This window comes from Sus scrofa, chromosome 15 (assembly GCF_054392235.1).
Source record: "Sus scrofa isolate SSC_HxYL_T2T_F1_AM1 chromosome 15, Sscrofa_HxYL_maternal_Yorkshire_Landrace_v2.0, whole genome shotgun sequence".
Lineage (NCBI taxonomy): Eukaryota > Metazoa > Chordata > Mammalia > Artiodactyla > Suidae > Sus > Sus scrofa.
Window position 1 is genome coordinate 152,745,918 of NC_139397.1, and position 20,386 is coordinate 152,766,303.

The window sequence follows — 20,386 nt, forward strand, 5'->3', positions numbered from 1 at the left end:
GCCTGCGGGAGACCCCTCGGAGGCGGGGGAGGAGCCGAGCGCCCCGCTGCGGACCCCTGAGCCTCAGGCTTTAAAAGAACCACCTGCAGACCATCCTGCTGCCACTGTCATAAAAATGGTTTCAACCAGCACCCCCTGGTCTCACTGGCAGCCGGAAGCTGTGGTCAGGGTGTAAAACCGAGCCCCGAGGACCGGCTGACCAGCCTGCGGCAGAGACCAGCGCAGGGCGGCACGGGATGGGGACACACTCAGCAGCACAACCGCCTCCCTCCCTGCACAGGACCTGTGTGGCTCTGAGCCTGCGGGTCCCACCCCCACCCCGCCCTGTTCCTAGACACTCGAGGGTCCCCGCCCTTCCCCCTGAGGGGACAGCGGTGATGCGGCAGTGATGGTGGGGGCCCTGCTGAGCTGGGGCGGGGAGAGGCAGGAGCGCACGTCTGCGGGGGCGGGGGGGGGGGAGGCAGCTCCCCTGCGAGGGTCCTGACGGGACAGTGGAGCTTATCAACGTCACTCCACCTTCGCCCTCAAACACACGCCTCTTCAGCGCCCCCGCAAAGGGATGGGAAGGCTGTCATCTCAGGGGACGGGAGCTTTCGGGGAACCTGGGAACCTGGCAAAGCCCCCACTCTGCCCAGCTCTTGCTGGCACTGACAAGTCCTTCCTGGTGAGACAGGAGGCGACTTTCAGGGTGCCAAAGGTCAGAGACGCTCTGGAAACTGTGCAGTAAAATACGTCAGGATGGGGGGGCCCGCATACTCCGAAGAGCCCCCATTTCCAAATGGCCCGTGTGGGGAGTGACCCCTCACCTCTCGAGGCCGAAGTGCTTTCCTGAAAAGGAGACGGTCGCTGACGCTGTTCTAGGGTCCACCCTGCGACTCATCCTCAAGCAACTACCTACCGCCTGCCGGGCTTTGGTGTGGCACCGCCCGGAAGCTACGAGCCCCCCACCCCAGCTCTGCACCTGCGTGAGGCCAGGTTTTCTTCTCGTGCTTCGGCCAAACCTCCCCGCTGCCAGAGACAGGCGGAGGCCGGTGCGAGGAGCCAGAGAAAATCATCTTTACATTACTCTAATGACTTACATTTAAAAGAAAGATTTTAAAAGCCTCCGTTTTAACCTCTGACGAGCGGTCAATGCCTCTAACAGAACTCAGAAGGATAGACGCTCCTTGGGTTTTTCCGCAATTTTAAGAGCGTAAAGGGGTCCCCAGACTGAATTCTTGGACAAGCGCTGCTGCTGCGGCGTGAGGAGAGGCGTTTTCACCCGTGTGGGAAACGTCCGCTCGGATTCAACAGTGGGGGCGGCCCTCAGCCCATCACAGCCACCTCGCGCCTGTCCGGAGAGGGAGCCCCGCGGGCGGCCGCCCCCCCAGCCCCTCCTCCTGGCCCCACTGACCTTCAGCTCCCCTGTGGCCACCTTGAAGGCCAGCTCCACCACGCAGCCCACGGCCAGCCGGGCGGCCCCCGACGAGTGCACCTCGCTCCATATGGTGTCGCTGTCTACCTGTGGAGACATCAGGCGGCGGTGAGCCTGGCATCCTGGGCCAGTCACCCCCCCACCCCAGCGCAGGCAGCCGCAGCGCCGGGGCCTCGGTAGCCCCAGGACAGAGCCTCTCACCACTGATTACGAAACAAAGCCAGCCTCCTGCTTTTTTTTTGAAGACATGCCAGAGAATGCAAAACAGAGGAAGACTAGTGAATGCACCCAAAACAGCGTGCGCGCGTGTTTACCCCTTTCTGAGGTGTCATTTCTTTCCTCAATGGCTCCCAAATACTCCATGCGAAGAGTTCTGATGCCAGGGTCACCTAATTCCCTTTTTTCTTAAAAACGGCAACTGCAGTGGAGTCACGCTAACAATTAGCCCAAGCAAACACAGAAGCGTTCGAATCGGGTCGCTCCTACTGCGACTTGGGCGCTGAGTGTCTGGCGGTGGTTCACAGGGTGGGCGCGTGGGGAGGAGAACCTGGGCTCCGGGCACACCTGGAGGGTGGACCCTGCCCAGCGGGCGGCCCTCTGCCCGGGCGGCCGCCCCGCCTCCCGCGGAAAGACGTGTGTGGTTACTGTCAGGTAACTTGTTTACTTCTTCATTCTTGGGTTTTTCTGTGAAACCAGCTCCAGCGGGTGGCAACGACAGAGATGTGAGCAGCCTGGTCTGTGGCAAGGGAGCCTCCTGCGGGAGCCGGGAGTGGGGGGTGGCAGGGAGCAGGAGCCCTGGTTCCAGGTCAGGGGCGCCCGAGAAGCCATCTCCAGGGTGGGCGGCCGGTGCCTCGGCCACACACACACTTGGGGCACGCATGCCTTCCCAGGGATGGCCGAGCCCAGAGAAGGTTCTGGAAGGCTGTGCGTAACGCGCTCGTGCACCTGGGACAGCCGGCAGGGCTGTTGGCGGATCTTCCTTCCCCTTCTGAGCCCTGAAGGCCTGGGACGTGGAGGCCTAGCCGCACCCCCTTCGCGGCCCAGCCCCTGCCCACCTGACGGGGGCTCCCATCGCTGTATGCGGTGGACGGATTTCTTTCAGTGACGTCTTGAGGCTTCATCTTCAAAGCACCATGATTTAAAATACACTGACGAGCGGTTGGAGCTATTTCCTGAGAAGCGTTATTCCACGAGGGCTCTTCTCGATGACCAAACCGCTATGTCCTTTAAATAGTTTCCAAATGCTGCAGGAACGCTCTGCGCCCAGCCCGCTCTCCCCGGCATTAGCATTCAACGCTCAAAGGCCGGCTTCTCCTCCAAATACTCTGCTGTTGTTCATTGACGGAGCCGCTCAGAATATTCTGGACCAGTCACTTCAGCTGAAGGATCAATGCAGTACAGTCGCAGTGAGAGCTGGCAGGGCATCCAGCTGCTGGCCACAGCTCCCCAGGGCCCGACCTGGGGTCCTTGGTTCCAGAAGGACGAAGTCCGGTGAGGGGGCTTGGCCATGCGGCACTGCCGAGGCGGCCGTGCAGGAGCAGGACGCAAACCATTCCTGCAGCAAAGCCAGAGAAAAGGCAGACAGCAGAGAGGCCTCTTCCAGAGATTTCAGCGGGCAGTCAGGGTGGCCACTTTGGCTGTGCCGAGGACCTTGGAGGCCACGGCCCTTAAGGGCACCCAGGGCCTGTGGGGGCTGTGCCCGCCAGGGACCAGGCCAGGCAGGGGAGGGTTGGGCGGGCAACTCAGCAACCCCAAGCCCTCAGGCAGGGGCAACCCACAACCCCAGGAGGTGAGCAAAGCAGAAGGGTCTCTAACTTGGTTTGGAAAAAACGTAACCATTTCAAAGCTCTAGTGCATCACCCACGTGCTAATTCACGCAGCTCTCAGGAAAAGCAACGCGGGTCCTTCTTCCCACTTCATCAGCTGCCCTGGCCCCTGGGGTCCGCTCTGCTTCCCGAAGCCCCAGGGGGCTGGCCGGCTCTGGAAGGAGACGCCGAGGCCCAGAAAGGCTGCAGCTGCACCGGCAACTCAGGGGATGCATGCCGAGCCCGGAGGAGGAGGGCTGGCACTGAGAATCTGCCCTCGGAGGAGGGGCAATCACGGAACAGGACTGAGAGTGAGCACTCCTTGGCCGCTCCGAGGCACACACTGTGTGCCGGTCATGCTGACGGGCTCCCCGTGGACCCAGCTGGACCGGGTGAGCAATTCCAGGCCCCTGTTCCAGAGCATTTTTGTGCCGAGACGAGACGGTGGGCGCTGGGCAACCTGCTGGGGCGGGATCTGGACTTCACACCAGGGGAGGGGCTGCCTGGCTCAGGGCCCCATTAGCTTTCATTTGCAAATTATAAATCCCTCCGTGCTCAGCGCCGCGCTGCTGCAGGGCAGTGAAATCCCAGTCTTTTCAAGTCTGGCCAAAAATTTGCCCTGAATTAAGAGATTGCCGCCTATTTACGATACAAAATACAATAACTCTAGGAGGCTTGGTGGTTGTATGAATAAATGCCGTTTATTCTCTTTCTGACGGGATAATTTTCAAAGCGGCGATTTTTGTAAAGACTCAGGAAGAAAACAATTTTGTTTCATTTCCATAACAGAATCCAGACCCGCGCTGCAGCCTGCGATCTGTAATTATGCGCACATTCGCGCGTGGTCCCGGCCGGGACAGCCTCTGCTGTCCACTCGTCCTCCGGCCTCTTCGTGACCGTAACCCAGGGAGCTCGGCGGCCAGCAGGTTGGCTGGGAGGGGGCCGTCTGGCCCTCAAAGCCCCGCTCCCTGTTCCCGCCCCCACCCCTCCCTCACCCAGGGGACGGCAGGTGCGGCAGGCGGCGTGGCCCCTCTGGAAGGCACCTGGCCTCCGCTGCGCCGCGGGACAGTGGGTGCCCCTCCCGGCAGGGAAGCCGAGGTCACTAAAGACGCTGGCTCTGCTGCCGACCTGCCCAGGTCTGTTCAGGAGCTCCGCTCCCGGGAAGCGCCCTGCCCACCCCATGTGGCATGCGGGCGCCAGGCCCCGCGGTCAGGGCTGCACTGGGCCTCCGGGCTGGCTGTCGGATGCGGATCGGCGCACCCGTGCTCGGGGATGGGTCACGACCTGGGTCGGGATGAGCGGACCACCGCTCCGCGGGTCAGACGCACTGGCCCGTACACCAGATCCCGCGTCCCAAGGCGGCCGCGGTGCCAGACGACCTTCCCCAGAGGAAGGTGCCCCAGACCCGCCATCAAAACGCTTACAGGCGCGCGGGGCCTTTGAAGCCACACGTGTGAGCGGTGGGGCAGCCCGGCCCCCCAGACCCCGCTTATGGAAAACACCTGGCAGCAATTACGCGCTCCGCGGAGAGGCCAGCGAGGCAGCGACTGACTGCTGTGACCACTGGACCCGAGACCAAGCAGGACGTCCTGTACACAGTAAAGGAATACTTACGCCGACACCACCGCAGGGCAGCCTGACAAACACCGACGTGAGCGAGCCTGCGGGGAGGAGGAGAGCCAAGGTCAGGTGGGCAAGGTCACCGGCACCGCGGCCTGCAGGGAGCACAGCGCTGGTGGTGCCCACACGGCGCTCTGGCCCTGGTGGAAGATGCGCAATCCGCCCGTGTGCCGAGGGGCAAACCGGCTTCAAAGGCACCCCTGCAGCACGGCCCATCTGGCCAGCGGTGGCTCCTGGGCCGAGGGGGCTCGGCCCCTGCAGAGAGACCTCGCCTTCTCCACGGCAACAGCCCGCTCCTCAGGGGGTGGGGGAGCCCACGGGGGATGCTGGCTTCCAGCCCGAGCTCGTGCACCTGGCACAGAACAACCCGAAGGGTGGCACCTGGAGCTCCCTGCCCCTGACACTGGCTCTGCACACTGAGGCTCTGGCCAGCCCTCCAGCTGTGAACGAGGGAAGGAGGCCTGAGGTTAAACAACCAGGGTGAGAGGGATTTTTCAGGGAAACGTGGAGAACAGCAGCCCCCTCCCGATTTACAAGTGTTCCAAGTTCCCTGGGCGGGCGCACAGCTAAGAAACCACAGAGCCTTGAAGCTGGCTGTCCAGGAAGGCCTGCCTGGGGGCCATGCTGCAGAAGCCGGGCCCCTCTCTGGGCTCAGACCTGGCCTGGGTGACAAGGACAGGGTCTGTCTTCTTCCTGGGGGTGATCCTAGTGCTGGCCGACGACCAGCCTACAACACCCCTGTCCCGAGGGACCGGAGACCCCCCCCTCCCGGCAGCGAACTGGCTGCCGCCCCTGCCCCCCGCCCCTGAAGAGAGCCTCTCTGTGCAGCCGGCCACTCCCCGCGCCCCTTCCCCCTCCCCCCAGGCCTTTCTGGCTGGTTCCACAGCCTAGCTCGGACCCCACTTTCTGGACCTGGCAGAGCCATGCCCAGCTCCAGGAGAGGCCGCTCCACCACCACCCTCTCCCCGACCCTGAGCTCCAGATCTGCTCTGGGAGTTCACCAGTCACTCCTGGGGGCCCCAGGAAGGGTCACAGGGGCTGGGGGCTCGCCAGGGGCGTGGCCTCGGTGAGGTCTGTGCCGGAGACAGCCCGGATTCCTCCCCACCTGGACCACGCTGTGGGCCCTGCCCCTGGGCTTCCTGCTGCTCTCAGAGGCCAGCTCGCCTGGCATGGACCCGAGAGGCCTGGACAGCAGGCCCTGCGCCCGCCCTCTCTCCTCCAGGTCCCATGTCGCCAAGGCCCTGCGGCCTGACCTGAGGCTCCCGACTTCGCTTCTCTGCCGGATCTCCTAACACTAGTTAAAGTGCTTCTGGACGGCCCACACAGCCTCCAGCCCCCACGCCTGTGAGGCCGGGGGCACGTCTGCCTTGCTCTCCCGTGTGCCCGGGCCCCGGCATAAGCAGGCCTGCAGGCGGGTGGAGGGGCCAGCTGGGCAGGGAAGCAGCTCCTAGGAGGGGCTTGCTGGGCCTGCTCCGGCCCCTGAGCGGAGCAGGGCGGGGGTGGGGTGGGGTGGGGGGGCGCAGGCCCCAGGCCCGGAACAACCCCCACAGAGCAGCACAGGCCCCGGACCCGGGGAGGTGGCTCTCTCTGCCCAAGGGCTGGGACCAGGCTCGTGGTCCTTGTCCCACCACTAACTGCTCCGGCACAGGAACAGGACGCTGGGGACGTGGGGGCTTTGGCCCAGAGAATTCACACATCAGTGTGAATACGACTGAGGAGGACTCAGCCGAGACACCAATTTCTACGTTTGAAACTACAGACAACGCCCTCTGCGTTAAAACCAGAGACCAGGAGTTCCCTGGCGGCCTGGTGGTTGAGGAGCGGCGTGATCACTGCATTGCTGGGGTGTGGGGTCTCTGGTCTGGCCCCCACCCCACTAAATGAAAAGAAAGAAAAAGAAAAGAAAAAGCCAGAAGTCACGTGAATACGCTGATTTTGCTCATTATCCAGCAAGCAAGACCCACATGATGAAAGGCGACCATCACAGGCCTTCGGACCCCAGGCCGGGCTCGCCGGGCGGGCGGCAGAGCCTGTGGCTCAGCAGGGAAGCTGTCTGGACCGAGCCCTGAGCCGCCCGGGGAGGGCTCTCCACGCAGCTGGCCTCTGCCCGGCAAGCGCTTCCCACACCCGCCTCCTGGGTCCAGGCCACCACTGACCGGCCACAAAACGTTCAGTGGAGAGAGGCGGTCGGATGCATCCAGGACCGCCCTGCTTTCCCGCCCCGCGGGCCTGCCGACACGCAGGCTGGGATGCTGATGCGCCTGGGAAGATGCTGGCTTTCTTCCGCAGCCGCCACTGCTCCCTGCGCTGGGCGGCGGGCAGAGGGGTCTCCCTGTGACCCGGGCGCTGCCAGCACTCACGGGGCGCCTGTAGCTCCAGCCCCTCGGTCCTCGCCCGCCAGACCAGGCGTCCTTCCCAGGTCAAGGGAGGGGACCCCCGACTCCCAGGGACATCTCAGGTGTGACCGAGCAGCCCACTTCAGCCGGCCACACCACGTCACGCACCACCTGGCATGCGGGGCTTTTTGCAAAGGGCTTGGAAATTTGTGGATTCAATTAAAAGAGGGGGGAAGGCCACAGAGTAGACTGTAAACACCTAATTAGGGTACCGTTAACATCCGAGAGAGCCACCGACTGCCACCACGTCTGGAATACTTAGACGGAGAAAAACAGGCTTTTCCAGAACAGCCGTCGAGAGTTTAAAGAGAGGTCTCAAGTGGCAAGAAGGTACCGACGGGCTATCCTCAGAGCGGTAACAGGGCTTAGACGAGAGAAGGAACAGCAGGGGTTACCGCATCACGGTGTAAACTGGACACATGCTCACAACACACGTCTTGCAGCCACACACTCGGCTCCTAAAATGCACACTGCACCGCGTGGTGCCAGCGGGGGGTCTGAGATGATGGAGAAACACTTCAACCCAGAAGCCGCAAGCAGCCGAGGGCGCTTCAGGGGACAGTGACGCCGGGTGGACTGAGGAGGGGACCCCAAGAGGTGACGGGTGGGCTCTGCGGACAGGAAGCACCACCGGCTCGCCCACCGCCGGCTCTTCCCCGGGACCCACGGCTCTGGCTGATCCCTAATCACCAGCCTTAAACCTAGTTTGGAACGAGTCTGACTGCAAACCTCACCCATCCATGGTCCAGGGCCTCCCTGGCGGACTTCGCAAGCCCGGGCGGAGTGCGAGGATGGACGCAGAAGGGCCAGGGTGAGCCGGGAAGCCCTTGGCAGTGGGAAAGGGGGACGCGGGTGGCCGCATCCAGGAAGAAACCCCAAGGAAAGCCTTGGTGACTGCAGGGACCGCTCTCCGACCCGAGCCTCCCCACCCCCAGGTACTGCTGAAGTGGGGTCAGTGGTTCTGAGCACTGTAGCCTCGGTCCTGGAACCCATGGGCACCTCTCTTTGCTGGAGAACATTCCAGAGGCTGGGCTTCACACCGGAACGGCTGCATTCCCTGGAGCATCCCAGGGCCGGGCGCCAGGCTGCAGAGTCTGCCCTGGGCCCCGCCCAGCCTCTCCCTCGGCGCTAAGGTCCTCGCGCCCCGTCCTTATGCCTGAAGCCTCCTTCCCACAAAGCCCCGCCCGGCCCCAGGCCAGACCCCCTCCTCTGGCCCCCATCTGGCGCTCTGTCTCACTCCCTGACGTCTTTGCCTGGGTCTTTGCTCCTCCCGGTGCCATGGGCCAGGCCTCCAGACCCCTTCCCGGGAGCAGGCGGCTCAGAGCTCCCCCGCCCCGAGCCCTGCCCCGTGACCCCCAACAACCCCTCCAGCTCAGGGGTCGCATGCACACCTCACCACCCGCATGCGGTCTGAAGCCAAGGGGGGAGCATGGCATCGTGCCCTCTGCGGGGGCGGGGACCCCCCTGCCCCGGGACAATCGCCCCACCCCATCCTCCGTCTCCCACGCTGCATCTTAAACCACGCGGCTGGGGTTGGGAAACCAGACTGAGGAGCAAGAGCAAGCCCTGCAGGACGAGGAGGGAACCGGTGGGGGGAAGGAGGGCTCTGGGAGGCAGCAGCCTCAGGGCAGGACAGGCTGGAGGGAGCCTGGGGTCGGTCGCCCGCCTGGAGTTCCAAGAGCGCCTGGGGGAACAGGGCTCACTGGGGCGGGGGTGGGGGTGGGGGTGGGGACCAGACCTGGGAAGGTGAGTGGCTCTGAGGTCCTCTGGGCCCAGCACGGCCCCCCCACTTTGTAGGAGACCTGGGTGGGGGTAGGGAGCCCCAGCTGATCCCGCCAGCAGGGCCTGGGCAGGAGGAGCAGCCGCATGGCCAAGACAAGGGAAAGCCAGAGGGGACCCTAGGACAGGCTCCTCAGGTCCTGGCCAGTCACCATGGCCCCCAGGGGGGTCACGCCCAGCGCAGGACCGGGCACAGAGCAGACCTTTTTAGCGTCTGCCACGGAAACGAGAGGAAACAGCACACGGCCCACCCCATCCTCCTGCCCCACCCGGGACCCTGGCGTTTGTGGCTCCTGGACAGCTCCCCCCACCGCCCCGCCTGCTTTAGCTTGGCTCTGGGAGGCACCCCTGGGTCTGCTCTCCCCCAGGGGCAGAGGCAGGGGTGAGAGGGACACCCGGGTTCAAGGTGGCTGGACGCGGGGTGGAAATTACCCAGGAAGGGTCCTGACCAGCTGAGCTGTGCCGGGAGCCGAGGGCCCCTGCCCGCCTCTCAGGACCCACGTGACCCCTGAAGCCCCTCCTGGGGAGATGCCAGCCCTTCAAGGCAGACGACGCCTGTTCCGAAGCCCCTTCCCTCCAGCCCAGAGCCCGCCCCCAACGCGGGCTGCCCGCCCCCAACGCGGGGCTGCCTGCCAGGCGGGAGCCCCTGGACCTGGGGGAGGCTGGGGCCGCCTCGCCCCCAGCGGCCTCTCTCAGGATGCCCAGGACCGCTCCCCTGATGGGCCTGGGCGTGCGTCTCCAGACCAAAAGCAGGCCCAGCGCAGGCGAGGGCTGGCCTCTGGCTGAGTGTCCCTGGCCTGGCTGGCTTTCGGCGTCTGAGCTGTGCTCTTTCAGACGCTGTGAAACAGTGGTTCTCAGCCCGCTCTCTACCCACCACACCTGCCACGGACCAAGAAACCACATGACTGCCGAGGCTGCGACTGCTCTCCAGCCCCTCACCTGGGAGCCTGGCCTGGAAGCTGAGAAGGGCCTTCCAGTCCCGGCTGCCTGCGCCGAGCCAGGTGGGCGCCACTGGGCTGCCCCGGCGAGGGGCCCAAGGGCGAAACGGCAGGGCCAGGGCTGGAAACACAGCCTCGGTGGCAAAGATAAGGAAGACCTTGAAATACCTAGAAGTTTCTTACTGTCCAGTTTCTGCCTGTTGAGGGGGTTTGTGCCGTAGAGCAGGGCGTGGGCCTCCGAATGCACTGTCTGCAGCTCCTCCAGGGTGGCCTTGCGTCCGCGGATGCACTGCGGGGACAGAACGAGAGAGGATGCTCACGCCGCCGCCGCCGCCGGGCGCCTTCAGGGCTCAGTCTCCGCAGAAAACCAGCGCCCCAGGGGGAATGAAATTCTACACGTGCACAAGCTCGAAATGATGTGGCTACTGCCAAAATAAAAAGCAACTGTCACGCGGCGCAATATTTTAACAATATTTTAAAAATATTTTAGAGAGTTTACGCTTTAATTATAACTTAGAAAAACGTTTTAAAAAAGATAATTCCAGGCTTCCGCGCTTTAACCTTCACTGTCACACAAATGATTTGGCATCAAATTAGTACTTTGCTTTCCAACTGCCGGGGTCTGGTCTTAAAATAGACAGGAGCTGCCTGGGCGGAGGGGCTGCCACCCTGCTCTCAGCAAGGGGAGCCAAACCCCGGCTCCTGTGCATCGCCCGCCTCGCCTCAGCGAGAGCAGCCTTCCCGCCAGCAAGACCCAGACGGCCTGCAGCCGGCCCTCCGCCCCCATCTGCGCGTCTGTCTGCATTTTTCTCGGGTTGGGAAATTCCTCCAAGGCAGACCCCTCGGCTATTCGCGGCTCATCCCCAGGGAGTCATGAGAGCGTCCCTCCTCTGACTTGCGCTCCATTGACTGGACCTTTGAGAAGGACGCTGGGCTGTGAACTGAGATTCCAGGCGACACTTGACACTTCCCGAGGGTCAGAGTGAGGAGGTCAGGAGAGGCCACGGCCCCGCTGGACCAGCCTCGCCCTGGAAACCTCCCAGGAGGCTCTGTGACTGTCGTGCCAGGACAGGCTCCCAGGAGATGCTTGCCGATGTGGGGCAAGAGGCAGGGCACAGGGGGCAGGCTGGCAGGGTCAAGTCTGCCCGCCCGGCCTCCCAGCGTGGAGGGGCCGTGAGGCTGCAGAAAGGCTCCCCCAGCTGCTTCACGACCCTCCCCAGAGCAGTGGCTTGGGGAAGGGAGCCCCCCGCAATGGGCTCCATGGAGTCAGGGGCACTGGCTGGGAGGCCTGGGCCTTGGGTGGGTCGGGATCTTGAGACGAGGGCATGGCCAGTCCCTCTGACCTCCCTGGGTCACGGGCCACTCCAGTCTGGGCCGGCACCTGGGCCTGCAGGGCAGGAGGCCCACGCTGGGAGCCTGCGGGTGAGGCGTCAGCCTCTGAACCCGGGGGCACTGTGCGGTGGCTCGAGGGCAGGCCTGGCTTGTCCTCGATCCCCGTGCTGCGTGGAAGCCGCCTCCTCACGCTGGGTCCCCGCCCTGCAACCTCGGCTGACAGACCCCTCTGCTTGGTACCCGTAGGTTCCCGGACCCCCGCAGCCATGGACGCCTGTCCTGGAACCAGGGGCTGGACACGCGACGGGTCCCTCCTCCCTCCCCCTCCCCAGTCTGCAGGTCCCGCCTGGATCTACCCTGAGGCCCTGGCCTGAGGGGCCCGCCTGGGGGCGCAGGAAACAGGTCGCGCCTCAGATGCCTGGAGGAGGAGCAGGGCAGGTCCTGCGGGCGGAGGCAGACGTCTGCCGGGGCGATGCTGCCCCCCAGTGGTGCAGGTGCCAGCACGCCAGGCTTGCAGACCTGGGTCCTGCCCCCAGAGGGACTTTCCAATGAGATTCTTGTTTTCTTCCCAAGATCATGCGTTGCCATAAACTGGCAAAGAAATGGGGTCACTTGAGACAGACTGACCTCAACTCCTGAATCCCCCGCTCCCGAAGGAGGCGGGCTGGGTCTGGGGAGAGGGACTCTGACCGCGCCCATGCGGCTGGGGACCTGGCCCGGGTGACGCTGGGCTGTGGAGGAGGGACCTGGGCTCTAGCTTCCCAGGGCCACCTGCACCCACCCCTCCCTGGCTTCATGGGGTTCCCATGGGGGAGGGGCACTGCAATTCCCTACGTGGTGGGCACGTGGGGGGGCTGGGTGTTGGTGCCCTAGAGAGCTTCTGGCGGTGCTGCGCCAGCCCTGCTCCATGGCTGAGGATGCCGAGGTGCCCATGGCCTGCAGCCCCCACCCCCCCAACAGGAGCTGGGGTAACAAGGCCAGTCCCCGGTGCTGGAGGGATCCTGGGGGCACCGTGCACCTGCGAAAACGCCCCCTCCCCAGCTCAAGCCCCTCATGTCAGCCACACTCCAGGGCCATGCTGTTCCCTCGCCAGAAGGATGGTCCCTCTTGTCCTTGTGGGCCGGGGGCCGCGGCAGCTGCCGGTGGACGGTGAGACCAGGCCCCCTTGGGCTGCAGGGGTGGGCGCTCAGCCCTCCTTGTCTGGGAGCAGCGTGGTCTCCTTGCCAGGCAGCAGGGACAGAGGCGAGGGCCCACGGAGACCTTGTCACTGGCTCAGAGGGGGTAGGAGGGGGCACGGGAACTTGAACTCTGAGGAGCACCTCGCAGGCCCGGGGCTCTCCCCACATCCTGGGAGAAGCCTTTGGGAAAATTCAGTAAGAGCATTTGGTGAAAAGCCACCAGGAATGACTGCTTTTGCCCGTGGGCCTCTGGGACCGACCTCACGGCAGAGGCGCTGGGCAGCCTGGCTGTGCGTCCAGGGCGCTGACGGTGAGCGCGGCCAGGAACGGCTTCCCGGGGAAAATGACCGGGGACAGAAGTGGGGGGGGTGCAGCACAGGAAAGTCTGGGGCCCCTCCCGGGAGGCTGGCTGGTGCCCGGGGACCCTGTGTCCTCCCCAGGCGGCCACATGCTCAGCCCTGCCTGGCTCACGCGGGCCCACAGGGGGGCCTCACCTCACATTTGCCTCGAAGGCCAGTCTCCTGCAGCCTGGACCAGATGCTCTGGATCCTCCCAGCATGCTCCGGGTGGCTGTTGGTGTTCCCGCAGGCGCACTGGTGCTTCAGCATCAGCGTGTCGTACACGAGACCTGGGGCGGAGGCAGGTGCGGCTGAGGTCAGATGAGCCCTGACCGTTGGGGTCCTTGGCAGTGGGTCTGCCTGCCACAGGCGGCTGAGCCCCTGCTCACAGCACCTGCCCCTCATCTGAGTCGCCAACGCCCACGGGCTGCAGGGAGCCAATGGGAGGGGTGATGGAAAGAAGGCCCACGGCTGTGAGCCGCGCGGCCCTCACGTCACAGGGGACCGTGCGGACCCAGAAACGAGAGACTGGCTCCAGAACCCAAGCCCGTCTGTCAGGGAACCTTTCTACGAGCGGCTCACCCTGTGGGCTGAGATCCGTCTGAGGTTCTTGGGCCCCAGAAGCCAGGACTCAGCTCCCGCCCTTAGAGCCTTGCAGACAAGTGGACGGACAGGCGTGTGTGCGCACGCCTCTTCCTTACACACAGACACACACACCTAAGTGCGTTTCCTATCACCCTACAAATGGACGTCAATTGAGCCCAGGACTTGGCACCAACTACCTGGCCTCGCACCTTCCCCCAGGGCTGGAGCTGAAAGCCATTCTGGCCTGAGGAGCCCAGCGATGGGGTCACCCTTGGGCAGCCTCAGAGGCAGCCTGGGCTCCGCTGCAGGCAACTTCAGCTGATGCCAGTGACTGGTGTCACTCTGAAGATGGCAGAGGGGCTGGGACCCACGTGTCTGGGGACGTGGCTGGGGAAGGGGGGCAGGCAGGTACTGTAGCCTCCAGCTCCCTCCAGGGTGCACCCCTGCTGGCCCCTGGTGACAGCTGCCAGGAGGGTGTGCTGCTGTCCCTGCCACGGCGCTGTGCGTACCCCCCTCACACACCTGGGTCAGGACGGCGGCAGGCAGGTCTGATAAGGGGCATCTGTCACTAATTACTTGCTCATCAGGCGGAAAAAGCACTGGGCCGAAAACAAGTGCCAGGGTCAGACACACCCGTGGCCCCTCCGATCCTGGAAGGTGGAGGCAACACTGCTCACCAAGGGGACCCGAGCCTCAAGGTGAGCCTGTCTCTGCAGGACCCCACTGGGAACCCTCACTCAGCCTCCCAGGAGTCAGGCTAACAGGAGTCAGTCCCCTTGCCCTGGAGAGCTCCGGGTACGCTAGCAGAACCAGGCAGGGGGTGGTGGTTGGAGCTCTGGTGAAAAGCGGCAGGATGTGAACGGGCTTCCGCCACTCAAACACCAAACTTGCAACCAGGGCATGAGCACGTGGGCGAGATGCCCGTTTGCACAGGGGCATGCATGGTAGTCTGTAACAGCAACGTACAGACGCACATATATGCACACACGTACACTCTGCGTGTGGACAGCCCAGAGGCCCGTCGGTGCCACGACTCAGCCACGCACTCAGCTGGATAAGGTAGACAAACTAAGAAGGTCCATCAACGGCGGCCAGGACGTCAAGGCCGGCCCAAAGGCTCCCTCGTGGGGGTCCCTGGCTACGCAGGGGGCACGTGGGACATGGGAACGTTTCCACTGTGGTCCTGGGGCTGGGGTTTGTCATCTGAGCCGTGCCCTTCTAAGGACAGACTCATTGCAGCCGGTGGCCAAGGACTCGGACTCTGAGGCAAAACCACCTGCTGACCCTGTGAGCGACGCTCTGCAGCTGCCCGGTCCTCTTTCCCAAAAGCGAGCACTTAGATTCTGGGTGAGGACTGTAAACTCTCCCCTGAATGCGGACAGCATCCCTCCAAGACCTGACGGGAGCACGTGGCCGCGTCTGCACACACAGCGTGCACGCACACACCAGGGTGTTCCGTGAGAACTGCCTGAAGGAGGAAGAAGCACTCGCACTTTTAAGTAACTTTTTCTTAATCTGTCACTGAAAGAAGCGCCCATGAGTTAGATGAGGACAGCGTGGGGACCTCTCCTGGCTGCCCTCCCGTCCCAGGGGAGAGGAGCGGGCACCGGGGGCCACGGGGGCAGCAGCCTCCAGCCCCGACGGCAAGTCCAGCACCCCAGAGCCCGGGGCCGCCTCGCTCCACCACGGTTCTCAGCCTCGACTTTCGGGCAGCGCTTCCTGGCCGGAAGCAGAGTCCTGCCAGGCGCTGGTCCCTGGCTCGGCGCGGGCGGGGCGGGCGGTGTGAGGCGGATGGAAGCCCGGAGGGGGGACGGCTCGGCGCAGAGAGCAGGCGGCCGGGGCTGGCCGTGCGCCGCTCGCTCCACGTGCAGCTGTGCGGATGCTGCAGGGGAGCCTGGCCTCGCAGGCAAGATGCTGGACAGGGCACAGGTCAGGGAGGGGACGGACGAGAAAGGGCAAGGCTGACCACGCACGGGGAGCCGCCGGCCCCACAGGCCCGAGGAGGGGCTGTCCTCTGGAGACTCTGAGTCTCTGGGAAGAGCAGGTGGGCTTCCGGACCCAGGACACACCCCAGAATGGGGGCGGGAGGGGCGTCGGTGATTCTTCTGCCCACCCTCCCCCAACCCGTGCTAAGCCGAGGGCAGGAGGTGGGCCAGGAGTGAGGCTGGCCAGCCCGGAAGTGGCCTGGGAAAGCCCTGGAGCCACGCCGGCCCGGACACCTCACCCTCTGGCCGGTGCAGGCCACGGAGCGGCTCCCCGTCCCGTCTGCTCCCACAGCAGCCAGGGGCCACCGCAGGTCACTCCTGTTCCCCTACCCGCCCGGCCTCCGCCCAGCTTACCTGTGGTGAACCTTGGTTTGGCGGGGGGCTCCTGCACAGACATGGGGAAGGTGGCGGACGCGGGGGAGGACTGTGCCCGGGACAGAGGCCGGTGGCCGCCGAAGGACACGGGGACGCCGGCGGCCTCCATGGACGCCTGGTAGTTCCTCAGCTGGTGAATGCGCTGCTGCTCCAGGAGGGCGGCTTGCTGGGGGGCAGACAGCCGCGTTGTCGCTTCAGGGCGCCTCCCGCCTCCGGGCGAGGGGCTCTGTGTGTCCCCTTCTCCCAAATCCTCCACCCGACCCCGGGGACCTGGGCATGCTGCTCTTCCGCATCTGTGGGGCTGTCACTGGCGCCTTCTTGTCCCCTAAGGGTCCTGGCATCTGATCAAACACTGTCTGTGTTTTTGATCAGTTAATAAGTCAGTCCCCCTCTGCCCCCGCACTGTTATGCAATAATCGGTCTTGGGCTGATCTGTAGCCTACAGACCTGATGGAAAAACCTCCCTAGGGAGTTTAGAGCCTGCGTTCAGCCAGACAGCAGGTGCGTAAGCACCACAGTGGGCGAGGGACCAGGACCCCGAGGCATCGCTGCTGCGGAAGGGCGTCACCCCAGGTCTACCTCTTCTGTCCGCAGGATAAGGTAGGCGAGGACCTGGGCAGGCGGGGGTGGAGGGCACACCCCCGAACCCCCTTGGAGGGCACTGTGCCCCCCAGCCCCCGCCCCGCGGCTCACCTGTCTGAAGAGCAGCTCCTGCTCCCTGGGCTGCCGCTGGCCTGGTTCCGCCTCCCGCGGGGGCTCGGCCTCCTCGTCGTCACTCTCGACGGGCTCCTGCTTCACCTGCACCCCCAGTGCGTGCACCTCCTTCTGCCCTGAGAGCCGGTCCAGGAAGGGCTCCTCCAGGAGGGCCTGGTGCTCCCGCAGCTCCTCCTCTGTCTCCTCAGGGTGGCTCTCGGGCTGCCGGGCCGGCTCGCTGGGCTTGGGGAGAATCTGCAACGCAGAGGGGGCGGCTGGAGCGGAGCGCGAAGGATGCGGGGTGAGAGGCTGTGGGACAGGAGGCTCGTCACAGAGCCCGTGTGTCGGGAACAAGGGGGGCGACCACGGAGGGAGGCTGTTATCCTGGGCTGCGGGATCTCTCTCTCTGTCACACGCACGCGTGCACGGGTGCCAGGCGCTGTCCACGGTGCTGAGAAGGACACTGCCCACCTGGTACTGATTATTTAGCACCTGTGTGCCAGGCACAGCAAAGTGCAATGGAAGGCACAGGTGTCAACCTGCCCGGGGTGAGGCGGGAGGCCCCCAGCTCCCTCCTTCACGGCCACAGCCGCCAGGAGAAACCACCTGGGCCTCCTCCACCCCCCCCCCCCCGAAAGCCTGCCTCTCAGCACCTGTTGCCAAGTCTGGGCTGCGGTGAGGACCCTGCCTCCCGGCAGACAGGGGGCAGCAGGCGGCACCCCCGCTCTGCTCCCGCCTCTCGGCCCGCTCGCCCTCGGTCCCCGGTCCACCCTGCCTGCTGCCTGGCACCCCGCACTCCTTGGCAATGTGCTCCTTTCTCTGCTAGAAATCCCACTTGCCGGCCACCCTCAAACACAGGTGCCCAGCCCAGACCTGGCTCCTCATTTCCACACCCACCACCTGGCACCTGCTGGGCATCTCAACACGGATGCCCCGGCTCCCACTGACCCACCCCCTTCCCTGCCTGCCGAGCCCTGTCCAGCCCCGCTCATCTCAGCTGTCTCCCCACCCTCATGGTCCTGCTCCCGTCCTGCCTTGGGCAGCCTGCGTCTCCCCGCTACATGACAGCCAGGCCTCCCGCGGCCCCTCTCCAGCCCCGTGTGGCAGCGACAGCTCTCAAGGTGCCCAGCTGACCGTGCCCCGTGCCACTCCCGAAACGCCTCCTCGTGAGCTTGCCCTGTCCACCCATCACCGCCCCCTCCCGCTACGCTCCAGCCGTCCAGGCGTCAGTGCACGCCCCCTCCCTCCCGGCCCCCTGGGCTCGGGGCGGACGCCTCGACTCCTCTCAGGCCCCAGGCCTTCCCGGGGGCCCTCCCACGTGTGCCCGCACCGGGAGTCACTGCCGTTCTGCAGCTGCCGATCACACATCCACCTTCTGGAGCCTGCAGTTCACGGGAGGTCAGGGGCCCTTTCTGACTTAGCCACACAGCACGTGACGGCTGTGCATCACGAGCTCCCCCACGTGACGCGGCAAGAGAGGGGGGCTTCCAGGGAGTGGGGGTCAAGGCGGAGAAGCGAGCAAGGCCGGCTTCAGGGCAAGCGGGGCCGCAAGGGAGCAAGGTGGCCGGGGACGGGTGGGGGCCTGGCCCCGAGCGGGTAGACCCGCTGGGGGTTACCTTACTGACTGGCCCTTAAGCTGTTTGTAATACACGCCAGGGGCACGCAGACGGTGAAGGCCAAGCCCTGGGGACACTGGGCCCTTTCTCACATCCGCCACCTCCGGCAGCTTCTCACCAGAAAGTTCCGATCCAGCGGAACAAGGCGGCCAGGGCAGCGGGGGTAGGTCAGAGCCGCTTCGGGTGAAGCCGAGGCAGCCAGTGGGGAGGGAGCGGGGGCCGGGGCGGGGAGCAGACAGGCTCCAAGGGCCGTTTCAGGGGCACAGATACACGGCACCTCACACCCAGGGGCCTGGATAGATTACAGTGCATCCCAAAGGCGCTGAGAATCCGGCAGGATGACTTTGAGATTCTCCCATCCCACCGCCTCCCCGCACATCTGAGCCTGTGAGGCCCTGTGCTGAGCCTCGTGGCTGGACAGCCGATGGCTCCCAAGTGGGGAAGGGGACAGGACAGGGGGACCCGCCTCTGCCAGCAGAGGGCGCTGAGCCTCTCCCAGGCCCCGCTGTCTCCCCAGGGGCCTGGGAACCTCAGCGCAGGGCACTAGAAGCCTGGGCTTTAGGGCTGATGATGGGGACAGTTTCTGCTGTCCCCAGGGCCAGATGCAGAGTCTGACAGGGAACAGGGTGGGACTGACCCAGTGGATGGCTGTGACAGCAGAGGGATGGGAGGGGAGCCAGGAAGGGGGGCCGGCAGCTATGGGAGTGGCCCTGGCCCTCAGGGAACAGGTCTGTGCGCTGGAGGCTGAGGACACAGTGGGGGTCGGAGGGGGGAAGACAGGGGGCAGGGGCGGGGTGCACATGGGTGGGGGCACGGCCACCAGGGGAAAGACGCGGGGCCGGGGCCTCCAGAGGACAGTCCGAGGAGCAGACGCTTAGAGCAGGAGGCAAGCTTCTTTCTGCTCCGGGGCAAACTCCCACAGGCTCAGGCTGAGAACAGGGTCAGGCAGCTGCCTGCAAGGAAATGACCTTTGGGGGCTCAGCCAGCAGCAGGGCGAAAGGGCAGCAGACGGGCTGGGTCCGGGTGCACATGGAGACTCCTGGGACTCCAGGCTGGGGGCCTGAGGACAGCTGCTGCGCTGAGGGGGACAGGCAGGCAGCGCGGGGACGAGCCCAGCCTGCAGAGGCTGGAACCCCAGTGCGGGGTGACCTGTGAGGGGCACTGAGTAAGGGAAGTGGGAGGCAGGCCGGGGCTGGAGATGACGGTCAGGCGGCACCGGGCAGGTAGGAAAGGGGGCTCCAGGCCAGGCCTGTGGGGCCAGGGTGGCTGAGGGCCGAGGAGCAGGCACTGCGGGGGGGGGGGGGCCCTGAAGGTGACTCGGTGGCGCCAGGTCCCCAGACGGTGGGAGCAGGTGTCACAGTGCCAGGGAGGCTGCTGAAGGGAGGTCCCCAGCAGGTGTGCCCGCTCCCGAGGACGCCAGGGCCGCTCCAGGGGTGAACACGCCAGGGAGAGGCGACAGAGGAGCAGAGGGTCCTTGTCCCGGAGGAAGCCGGGCTGTGGCAAAATTGAGGCCACGATCACCGAGGAGAAAGGAGGGGCCCCGGGACGGTGCCCTTGGGGACAGACGCTCAGTCCTTGTTCTCCTCCAACTCTCGCCTTTAAACTTCACGCCGCAGAACAGCCTCAGGACACGGAGACTCCACCTGCTCCTCGCTGGACGTCACCAGACAGAGGGGTGAGGAGGCGGCGCGGGGGGGGGTCCTCCCGCCGACCCCCCGAGGGCTGGTCGGGTTGCGGCCGCCTGACCCAGCCTGGCAGACGCGCCAGCACCACGCTGTCCCCGGAGCCCAGGAAGCCACGCGCCTGGGAGGAGAGGGGTGGCTTTCGTAGCTGTGTCTGCTGCATCCCAGGATGAACCTGGTGACCGAACGTGGTGCGGAAAGGCACTTCTGACTCATCGGTCGTTCCCTTGACGCCACGCGCAGCCTCCTTGATCTGATTCGGGTCCAGCTAGAGGAGAACCTGTCTGCAGGCGTCGTGCACGAGGCTGACATTTGGGAAACGCCCGTTTCCCTGGAAAGTGCCCCGACGTGGAGGAGGGCTGTCCCTCAGAGCGCCACAGCAGCAGCTGGGCCCCCGCAGGGACCTCGGGGCGGGCAGGTGACCATGGGTGTGGAGCCGGCCATCAGGGCCGCGGTGTCACCCTGGACGTCGGTACGTGGTCTGCGGGCTGAGTTCCACTTCTTTCCGTGAACGACGGGAGGGAGGCCTCGGGAAGCGAGGTCCGTCCTGGGCCAGTGTGACGGTGCTGACATTGGCAGCGACACAGCAGTGAGCTGGACAAACTGATCGGCTGGGCCTCTGGGGCCCCAGGCGTCCCCTCTATCCATTA

The 20,386-nt window shown here is 65.0% G+C and overlaps 1 protein-coding gene across 10 annotated transcripts in view; it reads right to left on the minus strand.

Annotated features, from left to right (window-relative positions):
• The window catches only part of HDAC4 (histone deacetylase 4), a 275,503-nt gene that overhangs the window by 26,467 nt on the left and 228,650 nt on the right, over positions 1-20,386 (minus strand). For 5 of the 10 annotated variants that reach the window (XM_021075899.2, XM_021075897.2, XM_084998829.1 and 2 more), the window contains 6 exons: positions 16,439-16,693; positions 15,725-15,911; positions 12,957-13,090; positions 10,136-10,241; positions 4,834-4,880; positions 1,394-1,501 (listed from right to left, as the gene is read on the minus strand). In XM_021075899.2, the coding sequence (XP_020931558.1) occupies positions 1,394-1,501; positions 4,834-4,880; positions 10,136-10,241; positions 12,957-13,090; positions 15,725-15,911; positions 16,439-16,693 (837 nt within the window). Of the gene's footprint in view, positions 1-1,393; positions 1,502-2,093; positions 2,659-2,997; positions 4,881-10,120; positions 10,242-12,956; positions 13,091-15,724; positions 15,912-16,438; positions 16,694-20,386 lie in introns of those variants that run through there. The other 5 variants (XM_021075896.2, XM_021075895.2, XM_021075898.2 and 2 more) reach the window with 2 other exon arrangements.